This window comes from Penicillium cinerascens, assembly GCF_028974065.1.
Source record: "Penicillium cinerascens strain IBT 15544 chromosome Unknown contig_9_segment0_segment0, whole genome shotgun sequence".
Classification (NCBI taxonomy): Eukaryota; Fungi; Ascomycota; class Eurotiomycetes; order Eurotiales; family Aspergillaceae; genus Penicillium; species Penicillium cinerascens.
In genome coordinates, this window is record NW_026695296.1 from 1,577,798 (window position 1) to 1,588,861 (window position 11,064).

Sequence of the window (11,064 nt, forward strand, 5' to 3'; positions counted from 1 at the left end):
TCTGTTCAGTAGTGCAGCATTCGGTTTTGAACAACTCGGTCCTCCATTGCTGGTTCTAGATTACAGACTCCCGAGGTCTACGGCTACTACTTCCTTGGGCAGGAGTGTCAAGGGTCCAGAAGATACGATCCACCCAAAACCAATAACATTGGATCTAGGCAAAGAAAACGGACAAAAGAAATAGCGGAAACGACGGGCTTCACTTCATTCTCTCGAGTACATCCCCAAGTTTCGGGCTCTAACGCCTCCCCGATAGATATACATGTAACTGTGCACCAAAGACGGTCTCCTAAACGTTCGACAGCTCGATGGACGAGCTTCCGTGGTTGAATCTTGGCAGGGTAACCTGCTTAGGTAGCCTTGTCCTTGTTGTGGTAGTTGACTTCGTCGTTCCAGCTGTGGAAGAAATGGTTAGCTATTGCGATCTGATACTGGGTCCAGCGAAGAGCTCGGAACGGGGTGCAATGAATTGCAATTGCAACCGCGACAGGCAGAAGACCTAAGTCCCTGCCGGAACTCGGATTATCACAAAAGTGCCGGAACTTACAAGATGGTCTATGGAAAAGAGTTAGCTATTTGACGCTCTAAGCATGTTGCATCACGGGAAACTGAGGCTCACCTTGTCACCGTCACCCCAGGGGTAGTTCTTCACGCGGATGTTCTGGTAGGGGTACTCGGTGCGCTCCTCGAGAGGGGGCATGTGCTCCCAGTGCTCCCAGTGCTCGGACCAGAGGTTGTAGGCGTTGAGACCGCCACCGATCAGGCAGGGGATAACGGCGCTGTGTTTCGTATCGTTAGTGAAGCTCTAGGCAGCTTGGGAAGTGGGACAATGGGTCTCTGCTGCGGAAGCAAAAACATACAAGATCGAAAGCTTGCGCCAGAGGTCTGCAGAGCCATTGAGTCAGTACACGGCATTCAGAGAGCGACCACCGGACAATGACACCCGGTACGGGGCCAATTGGGGGGTTCACGTACCGCTGGTGGAGGCGGCGTGGTGCTTGACAGCAGCGCGCTCGCGGTTGAACTCGTTGTCGACGATCCACGAGGGCTGGGTCTCGGAGGAGGCGAAGCGGCGCTGGACGGTCTGGCGGACCGGGGCCTGGCGGGCCTGCTGCGAGGCACGCTGAGAGAAGCGGGCAACGTTGCGGGAGAGCATGATGGTTGGTGGTGTTGGGCTGGGGGGGGAAAGGTGTCGTACGTTGAAATCGAAGCCGCTTTAGTGGACCTTGAATTCCCGTGATCCCCCGGCTTAGTCAGTTGATGTCACTCCACACTCACGTGATATCAATCACAGGGTAAATGTCACGTTGCGTTGTTTTGCTCGCGACAGTGAGTGATTGCACTTCATTTCGCTACTGGATATGCTGGGCCTGAGGCTTCTCTCGGTTGGCAATGGGGTTCCGCATCACCACGTGGAATGGTATGTCGTTGGTCCGGTCTGAGGGATGTGTTTGGTCGAGGGCCTGGTGCTAACACCGCATACAGTTAATGGGATTCGGTATGTTCAGGCTGACCTATGAATCGGAGATGATTACTGAATGATTGTAAAGAAACCCGTTCTCTTATGAACCATGGAGAGGGAATCGGACCTTCGAGGTGAGCTTACCAATTCGTGATGCACGCGACGGTGATACTGACTTAAGATCAGTCCATGTTTGATATCCTAGAAGCCGATATCGTGGTCTTCCAGGAAGCGAAGATCCAGCGGAAGGATCTCCGTGATGACATGGTCCTAGTGCCCGGCTGGGACTGCTACTTCAGCTTGCCCAAGTTCAAGAAGGGTAAGTCGCCGTTCTGCATCGGTTCTCGAGTCAAGCTAACTCCTGGCAGGATACTCTGGAGTGGTGATATACACGCGCAACGCCACATGTGCACCAATTCGTGCCGAAGAAGGCCTCACAGGCGTTCTGTGCCCGGCCAACTCAGCAGTCTCTTTTCGAGACCTGCCAGAGGATCAGCAGATTGGCGGGTACCCGACGTCTGAGCAGCTCACCAGGCCTGCCTTCGTGAACGATGAGGATGATGACGAAGATGGAGCGGATGACGAGAAACCGGCACCAGATCCCAAAATTGATGCCGCAACACTCGACTCTGAAGGGCGAAGCGTCATCCTCGAGTTCCCGGCCTTTGTGCTCATCGGTGTCTACTGCCCGGCAAACCGAGACCAAAGTCGTGATTGTTTCCGAATGGACTTTCTCAGTGCATTGGATGCTCGGGTGCGCAACCTCGTCGCTATGGGGAAACGGGTCTTCGTGACGGGAGACATCAACATTGCAAAGACAGCCCTTGACTCTGCGCATGCGCTGGAGGGTATTCGCAAGAGGACCACGACGGAAGCAGAGTACATCTCTGCGTCATCGCGGAGGTTGTTCAACTCATTGCTTTCCGACGGGGTTGTTATTGGAACGCGTGACGAAGGCAGGGAGCAGACGGTCTTGCTCGATATCTGCAGATCGTTTCATCCGGACCGCAGTGGCATGTACACCTGCTGGGATACGAGGCTCAACACTCGGCCAGGGAATTTCGGTGCCCGGATTGACTATGTGCTTTGTAGTTTGGACATGCAAGAATGGTTCTCCGACTCGAACATCCAAGAGGGATTGATGGTGCGTCTTTATTTGTATAAACTTGCGCGAGACTGGCTGACAGGTTCATGTTTAGGGATCGGACCATTGCCCCGTCTACGCAGTCTTCAAAGACCGCGTGCCTTATCAGGGAGGGCTGACGCACATCCGCGATATCATGAACCCCCCAGGGATGTTCAAGGACGGCGAGAGGCAGCAGGAATACTCGTCTCGATTCATGTTACCAGCATCTGGACGCTTGCTGCCGGAGTTCGATGTTGACAAGCGGCGCAGTATCAAGGACATGTTTACCCGCAAGCCACCCAGCACCCTTTCACGATCACCGTCTACAGCCAGCACACTGGAGAAGCTAGCTACAACTCCAGCTTCTGAGCCCGCCACGCCAGCGATAGCTACTCCTAGTGAGACGCCCAAACCACCAGTGTCTTGTGAGGCCCAGGCCACAAAGGCCCCGCCTCTCAAACGATCCCAACCACCTCCCACAGCTTCTGCCAAGCGCTCGAAACCCACACCGGCCCCGTCAACGTCCGGCCAGAAGTCGCTCATGGGCTTCTTTAAGCCAAAGACCGGCGATGGTGCGTAACCCACTCCATGGCCCTCGGGTCTATCGGCATCCAGTACACCACTCACCGATGATTGCAGCAGCATCACTCAAGAAAAGCAACACAGTCCCCGATCCCACCATTGCTCCGGCCGCGTCACAACAACAAGAGACTACATCCGACAACCCCTCTGCATCAACACGCTCCCCATCCACACAGTCCTCCCCCAGCAAACTCAGAACAGATGATTCAACGATCGATCCCATCGTCAGCAAGGAAGACTGGACGAAGCTGTTTACTAAGAAGGCCGTGCCACGCTGCGAGAGCCACCAGGAGCCGTGCATCAGCCTGACAACCAAGAAGCCGGGCATGAACCGTGGCCGAGCATTCTGGATCTGCCCTCGACCACTGGGACCCAGCGGCGAGAAGGAGAAGGGCTCGCAATGGCGGTGTCCGACGTTCATCTGGGCCAGCGACTGGAACTCGATCTCACAGTCTGAGGCCTGATAAGAAGGCATGTAACCGGCCTTTTCATCTATTTTAGCAGGATACCACTATAAGACAATTTACACTGCATTTAAACTCGACGTGACGCTCATCCTCTCCGTGTGGCCTTGTGGCAGTGAATGTGCATGTATGGGAGTCAAGGGAACCACGGACATGAAGCCCTAAGTCCTCGTTGCATGCAGTTAGGCTGGTGAGAGGCAGCTCAATCGTAAACCCCTAAGCATTGATCCAATGCCGTTCGACTCTGGAAGGCTCCGCAAGGGGAATGGGTGCCTGGAGCATGAAGCCCTAACCATTGATCCGATACAGTTAGGCTCTGGAAGGTCCCGGCAGGGGCATCGGTGCCTGGAGCACGAAGCCCTAAGATCCCGTCTAATGCAGTTAGCCCGAGCCAAGTACCGAGTCACCGGCCTATTTCTTTGTTCTTGTATTGATGGTGGGTTATACCAAATGATATACCAGCGGCATCAATTCAGATACAAGTCCCACGGTGTGCCGTCACACATTGGTCCAGCAATCCAATCCCCCCAGTCCATGGATCCAGAGTGTATTTGTGGTAAAATTTAGCTGTACCAGTATACAAACAGTACTAGACCATCGGTGCCCCCACACAAATAAAGTTGTGGATCACCGATCTGCAGGGAGCTCCACGTGGAAACGTTACACAGCACACCAAGCAACTCCCGCAATCCATTTGTGATGCACGTCACCGTGTGCAGGATGCACTCACCAGGACGCGGGGCACATTCATTCCAAAATAGGACCTCATCCAGATGCAGTCACATGTCTCAAAGGGGAACAAAGAAAGAGCCCTGGCCCTAAGTTCCGGCTTCATGGGGAATGGCACTTGTCGAAAAGGAATCTTCCAGGGAAACTCCCCCAGGCATGACTCTCCATTGTCGCTGTAGTTCAATAGTGAGTGCGCTGCCTGGATGTACACGGTCTTCTGCTTTGGGTGAATCCCCTCATCGCTGAGTCGCCCGAGACACTCGCCGGTGCTTAAAAGCTTTCCTCCTTTGTTTCTCTTTCTCTTTCTTTCTTCCCTTTCCTCACCGTCCGCTTCGCTCCCACCTTTTTCTCTTCAACTCCTTCCTTCGCTTACTTTTCTTTGTTACTTTTGACTTGTCATCTGCTTGCTTGTTGTCGTGCTCCCGGACTTACTCGGTGTCAACTCTTCGTGGTTCATACCTCGCTGCCGAGTCTGCTCGTGGATTCTTTGTTTCCTTATCAATCCCACATCCATCTTCTCAACTCAACTGTTCAGCATGGCACCCTCAACGTTGCCCACCTCCGACTTCGTTGAACGCCAGTTCCTCGACTATCTGTCAAGTGTACCGGCATACAAGGCTGGGCAGATCCTCGGTCTGCAAGGGCCCAACATGGACTTCGCGACCTTCGCAAGCTCCATGGTCGCTGGTATTCCTCCCCAGTATTTCAATCAGCCACCACCTGTCGTTAATGGCACCCGATTTGTGGTCCATGATGGCAATCTCACGCTGTTCACCACTCCGGTCTCGACCCCTAAGGTGAATTGGCCTTCCGAGAATGGCCCCTCGCCTGCCAAATCGCTCCCCGCTGCGCCTCCAGTTATTCGACCTGCGACTCGTCGGCGATCCCTGAATAGCTTCATGATCTTCCGCAGTAAGTCCAACCATAGATCCCAATGCCTTAATGGAACTGACAATGCCACAGGCTTCATTGCTCCTCTGTTCCATGGAATCATGCAGAAACAGAAGTCAGTTGCCATCGCCAACCTCTGGGCCTCAGAGCCACTCAAAGCCCAGTGGTGCGTCATGGCGAAGGCTTACACTATGCTTCGGGACAATTTTGATCTCCAAGAAATGTCGCTGAGCGAATTTACTGCAACCGTGGCTCCCATGTTTGGGATCCCTTCTGCAATGCAGTACATCACCATGCTTGGCTGGGAGATCTCCGAGTTCGATCTTCCCGACGGACAGAAAAGCTTCGACGTGACCAAGACCTGGGACTCTGACCTGAGCTCTCTCAATCTTCAGCCTGTGTCTGTTGAGAACATCCTTACCCATTACCGAGACGTTTTCGAGTTTGTTCTCAAGGACGGATCTGCCTGGCCACTTCCCCAACAGGGGTACTCGGCGCTGGCACTCAACACGCAGCACCAGACTGCAAATTCTCAGTCCCTTCCCGATCCCTTCGGTTGGTTGTTCAACCATCTCGGGGAGCGTCAAGATGGTCCTGTTGAGGAGTTTTCTTTGGATGATATGTACGATGAACCAGACCCCGCAATGGATCCCATCCAAGATCTCCTCTACGTCCCTTCGCCCGAGGGGCTGTCCCTCGGGTCTCAGATCGATGAGATTCAGCTCGCCAATGAGCTTGAACAACTCTTCCCTGAAATCGGTCTCTTCCAAACTTGATTTGCATGAGGTTTTTAGCCTTCAGTGAGCTCCATCCACGACTGCCGACCACCCCGCTGATCTCTGCGCCGAATACACATCAACTCCACTGAACCTGGCAACATGAAGCGTTGACCCTGACATCCAACAATACCCAAGACATGACAGCGTGATAACGAACCAAGAGAGCCGGTATCCCGCAGACTACAGAATCAGCCCCAGAAAAACCCCCAACGAGCCCCAAAAAAACACGGCAAAACATCAAACCTTGAAAAAGAATTCCCTGCCTTTCAGCGTGCATCCCGTCGATTCTCTTTCCCTTCCATCCTGTTGTCCAGCTTTGCCCATGCGCTCTTCATCGACCGCGATCCCATCCAAAGATCCCGGTTTGCGTATGGGCATTGGACTTGCATTCTGCATTCTGCATTCTGTTTCTACTTTCTACTTTCTGCTTTCTCTTCCCGCTCCTGTTCCCGTTTCTGCTTTTTGATGGTCTCCAAGTGGAGGGTAATGTGATCTCACGACATCTTGTCAACACCATCCACGGTTTTCTTTCCCAGGGGGTTTTCGTGGTTGGCTGTCGTGGTAGAGTTTGATAGTTAATTCAAGACAGTTCGTCATCTACTTGTTTCCTCCTGTAAACTGTAAGGATCTAGATTGTGGATTTGTAAAATGGCCGGGTTCAGACCTGAAGCTTCGAGCTCCGAGATCCCGTGGAGTCGAGATGACGTGTAGAGATACGGGATTGGGGAATTGACTGGTCTGTTTCTTTGTTGCTGCGAGACGTCTTTGTTGAGGTGCAGTGCCAAGACCGGATCCACGGGCCGAGTTTCTTTAGTTCGAGAGTTCGCGGTTCGCGGTTCATGCACAGTCCATGTGCGGGGATTCTTTGTTTACGGGGAGCTGGAATGGATTACGCAGGTTGGGATGCCGGATAATAACGGGTACATTTCGCTAATCACTCGAGCAGCTACGGAAGTGTGAAGAATGGAAATAGACGGAAATGGATTCCCAACCCATGGGTTCTAGGATATACACAGAGAGCCAGGGAACGAGCTTAGTCTTCCTGGTAGGAGATCTTGCGCATCTCGCCCAGGCGTGTGCGAGCGCGGGCCAAGTTGTTCTCGAGCTGGAGGATCTCGACCTGTAAGGGAGAAGGGTCAGTAACTGCTGTAGCGGGGAGGGGAGGGGAGGGAATGCAAAACGTACCTGCTGCTCCATCTCGCGCACCTTGAACTCGTGCGAGCTGAGCTTGCCGTAGTCCTCGGAGTCGTTGTCGGTGCCGTTCTTCTCCGAGATGATCTGCTGCACCTGTCGCACCAGCGCTCGGCATGCTGCGCCAACGGCCTTGCTGGCAGTCTCCAGTCGGTCCTGGGTCTTGCTCATGAAGGTGGCCTTGACACGGCTGGCAGCCACCAGCTGGGCAGTGCTGGCGGCAACGTCGTTGGAGGCGACGATGAGCTGCTCGGGGGAGTTGCGGCCGGAGATGACACCGTCGGCAGTCTCGATCAGCGTGTTGGTGGATACAGCCACGGCCTTGGCTGCGGAGATCAGACCCTCGGTCCAGCGGTTGTTCTTCTTGTAAAAGGCCGTCCGGGTCGAGCTGCCTCGGCCTTCGCGCACGATCTCCTGCTGTGACTCGGTGGCGGCCTTGATCAGCTCGGCAATCGCGTTGGTCACGGCGATGGCGGCTGCCAGGATCGCGTCGTTGATCTTCAGCTCGTATGTCGAGTAGCCATCGCGGGGCTTGTTCTTCATCTTGGCCAGACGCTGGGCGGCGGCATCGATGGCATCGGCAGCCTTGAGCAGCTCCTGGTCAACCAGGTCGCCCAGGTCGCCGTTGGTGGTGATCTTGCTGCTCTTGGGTGCGAAGGACTCGACCATCTTCGACAGTGTCTGCAAGTCACGCTGGACCTCCAGGTTGTTGTTGATGACGACGTCGGTTTTCTGCAGCGGCTCCATGCCGTCGAGGCGGAAGGACTGCAGGCCACGGAAGAAGCGCACAGTCGCCTGGGCCGACTTGCGGGCCGCGTTGAACAGCTGGTCAGTGCTCTTGTCATCGTTGGCGAAGCGGGACAGACCCTTGGTGTTGCTGAGAGTGTCGGCAATCGATCCAGAGAAGACAGACACTGTGCGAATGATCTCGGCGTGGGGGCTGTTGGGACCGTCGGCAATGAAGTTGTTGAAGGCCGTGGAGAACTCGGTAGCTGAGGCCGAAGCCTTTTCAATCTGTGACAAGACATAGGGCGGCGAGGCGTTCGAGTTACCGGCCTGCATGGACGAATCCATCTCATACAGGGCATCGTCCACACGCTGCACTCCAGCCTGCAGCACAGAGTCAATGATGTCGTTGATCTTGGCCACTGCGCCGTGGAGAACAGTATCGATCTGGCTATCAAGCGCATGGTCGGTGTCGCCTTGGCTCTGAAAGGCGTCATCGATTAGCATGCAAAGGTGAAATCATCTTGAGAACAGCACTTACCATCTTCAGCTCCTCAAGTTCCATCAGAGCCTGCTCCATGCCAGACTTGTACACCTCAATTTCCTCGTCCTTTTCACGGAGGACCGCATCGTGGTCGCCGTCCCGCTCAGAGTGGCGGCTGGAGATGTCTTCAAGAGCGCGGTTTTTGTTCTTAACTGGTCAGTACAGAGCTGCTACAATGCCAAACACCGAGGACGGAAACTTACTCTGAGGGCCTCCTCCAGATCAGCCATCTCACGATTATACTTGGACAGCATAGAAGAGATTTCCGTGCCCTTTGAGCGCTCCGCATTCTCAGCGCGCTCGATCGCCAACCGAAGCTCCCGCTTGACCTTCTCCAACTCATCCTTGTTGGTACCGGTAACACGGTCCCGATCGTGCAGGGCGCGATCACGCTCCCGAATCATATCAGCCAACTCCAAGTTCTTGGTCTTGATCTCACGCTCCAGCTTCTCGCGACGGTCAATGGCCTCCTGCGCTGAAGCGGCCTTGAGCTTGAGGCTCTTGGTGGTCTGTAGGAGATCCAGGTGTTCTTGTCGCAACTGCGAGTACAGCTTGGCCAAGGCCTCATACTTCGTCCGCCAAGTATTCACCTGCTCTTGCAGAGCCCGGATCTGTTCGTCCTTGGAGGCACTCTGCATGTTGAGGTTGTTGTTCAGCTGATTCATCTGCTCCTCCAGATCCTTGACCCGACGGTCGTACTGCTGCAGCATCAGCTGGTCCCGCTCGTACTGAGCACGAGCATTGAAATTTTCCTGTTCCAGCTCTGCCAGACGACCCTGCGTATGCGTCTGGTACTGGTCACGAAGCAATTGCTCCTGAGCCAGGCGTTGCTGTTCGGCCTGCAGACGCTGCTGCTCCTCGAAGTCTTGCTGGGCCTTTTGCTGAGTAAGCATCTGCTGGCGCTGCTGGTCTTCCCATTGCTGCTGAAGCCGCGCTTGCTCGGCCTCGTACTCTTCTTGCTGGCGTCTAGCCTCGTTTGTCCAGAAGTCGTTGATAGGCTCGGGCTCGGCAGAGACCTTGGGAGGCGGCGATGGTTGCTCAACTTCCTTGGCCGGTCGCCTAGGCAGAGCGGGACGGTCATCTTCCTCGCCAAGCAGGCTAGGCGGGTCTTGGGGCAGCTTCGGAATCGTAATCAGGCTGGTAAGGTAGCGCAAGTTGGAGCACTCGTAGTAGAACCGAACAAGACGGTGGTGTTGGGCATCATAACGGGCACGAAGAGGCTCGAGAGCTTCGTCATCGCCGGTAGCTATACAACAATTTAAAATCTTAGCAGGTGCTCCACCGTGGTCAACGGACTAGGGGAATCATACTTGTGTGCATAGCGCGCAACATGCTAGTAATGAACTTGTAAATGCCATAACTCTCCTGCACCAGAGGCACCAAGGCAGAGATCCGGCACTCATTGTTAGTACCAGACTGGAAGTGTGAAAAGATAAGCTTCTGGAAGGCATCGATCTGATCCTGCAAGGTCATGAGATCAGTGATGGTCTCATAGCTATTAAGTTCATTAGCATCTCATCACCCACTCCTCAAAGTAGAGTTATGCGCACCCTTCGTTAGGATCATTAATCGTCTTCAAGCTAATGTATTCCTCGTACTCGAACAAGCCTGCACCTGTTAGACAACACTGCACTCGTCCCGTCAACCCGGAATAACATACCATTGAATTCAGGGTGGTTACGGTGGAAGGCCAGCTTCGACTCAAGGAAAAAGACGTATTCGCGGATCAGCGGAGCGTATCCTATCCAGCATCGTCAGTATTCGTATCCACCTCACGATCCACTCGCCCTCGGGCTTCACGCGCAGTATCAACGTGCAGATTGTCATACCTCGAATGCCGTCACCTCCAACGCCGCGCATCAAGCTATCGATCCAATTGGAATGCTGCTGCGCTTCGCGCACCACAATGGGGTGGCCTTCTTGGAGAACCTTGTGAATCGTGATGAGGGCCTTGAACGTCTGGACCTCGTCGGCGAGAACAGGCTGCCTACAATGCGCAAACACAAATCAGCTTCCAATATTCCTGTATCTCCACTGGACCATCCAGGGTTTTGCATACACTTTCATGCCCGCCCAAAAGGCCGCCGACGACTTGTGGTCCCATGTGTACACGATACAGCTGCGCACATGTTTCCCTGCGAGAAAGCATGTCAGTTGAGTGAAACACCGAGCTAGTGATCTGACGAATAGGGCTTCTTCGCAAGGATCAATGGGTATGCGGACGTACGTTTGGGCGCGGTTTCCTCTGTCGCGAGTCAAATGGTTAGCCGTCGTTCCTCTCCTATTCAGGGCCGGCACTGCCGGATGAGCACTTACCGATGCTGGTGGCCTTGCGGATATTTATGGCCAGGTCGGCCTCCGTCCTGCGCGATTGAGATTATTCGGCTGCTTGAGGTGGTTTGGGGGTTGAGGCAGTGTCCCGCTTACCGACTCATGGTGGCGGCGATGCGTGTTCAGGGGAACAGATGCACCAAGGGGAGAACGGTCGACGAAGAGTCCGGACAGCGCGGGAAATCCCAGTGACGAAGCGCTGGCCGGAGATAAAGAGAAGAGAGGATGTGAAGCACAAA

General features: G+C 54.4%; 4 protein-coding genes across 4 annotated transcripts; 2 read left to right on the forward strand and 2 right to left on the reverse strand.

Annotated features, from left to right (window-relative positions):
• Nucleotides 1-350: 350 nt before the first annotated feature.
• Nucleotides 351-1,156, reverse strand: N7498_007440 (cytochrome c oxidase subunit VIa; the record flags this gene model as incomplete). Its single annotated transcript, XM_058454502.1, has 5 exons — nucleotides 351-396; nucleotides 548-555; nucleotides 620-779; nucleotides 861-885; nucleotides 976-1,156. 5 exons carry the CDS (start codon nucleotides 1,154-1,156, stop codon nucleotides 351-353), a joined length of 420 nt encoding a protein of 139 aa, XP_058306751.1.
• A 236-nt stretch (nucleotides 1,157-1,392) lies between these two features.
• Nucleotides 1,393-3,634, forward strand: N7498_007441 (DNA-(apurinic or apyrimidinic site) lyase APN2; the record flags this gene model as incomplete). The annotated part of the gene is made up of 7 exons (XM_058454503.1): nucleotides 1,393-1,420; nucleotides 1,486-1,498; nucleotides 1,551-1,596; nucleotides 1,649-1,781; nucleotides 1,831-2,606; nucleotides 2,662-3,160; nucleotides 3,228-3,634. The coding sequence occupies 7 exons, from the start codon at nucleotides 1,393-1,395 to the stop codon at nucleotides 3,632-3,634; spliced, it is 1,902 nt and encodes a 633-aa protein (XP_058306752.1).
• Nucleotides 3,635-4,899: 1,265 nt separating this feature from the next.
• N7498_007442 (Mating-type protein MAT alpha 1) lies at nucleotides 4,900-6,030 on the forward strand (the record flags this gene model as incomplete). Its single annotated transcript, XM_058454504.1, has 2 exons — nucleotides 4,900-5,275; nucleotides 5,327-6,030. The coding sequence occupies 2 exons, from the start codon at nucleotides 4,900-4,902 to the stop codon at nucleotides 6,028-6,030; spliced, it is 1,080 nt and encodes a 359-aa protein (XP_058306753.1).
• A 1,036-nt stretch (nucleotides 6,031-7,066) lies between these two features.
• Nucleotides 7,067-10,929, reverse strand: N7498_007443 (putative cytoskeleton assembly control protein Sla2; the record flags this gene model as incomplete). Its single annotated transcript, XM_058454505.1, has 12 exons — nucleotides 7,067-7,153; nucleotides 7,219-8,433; nucleotides 8,492-8,641; nucleotides 8,698-9,740; nucleotides 9,805-9,989; nucleotides 10,045-10,102; nucleotides 10,155-10,235; nucleotides 10,324-10,481; nucleotides 10,554-10,629; nucleotides 10,722-10,739; nucleotides 10,811-10,857; nucleotides 10,922-10,929. 12 exons carry the CDS (start codon nucleotides 10,927-10,929, stop codon nucleotides 7,067-7,069), a joined length of 3,126 nt encoding a protein of 1,041 aa, XP_058306754.1.
• Between the last annotated feature and the right edge of the window lie 135 nt (nucleotides 10,930-11,064).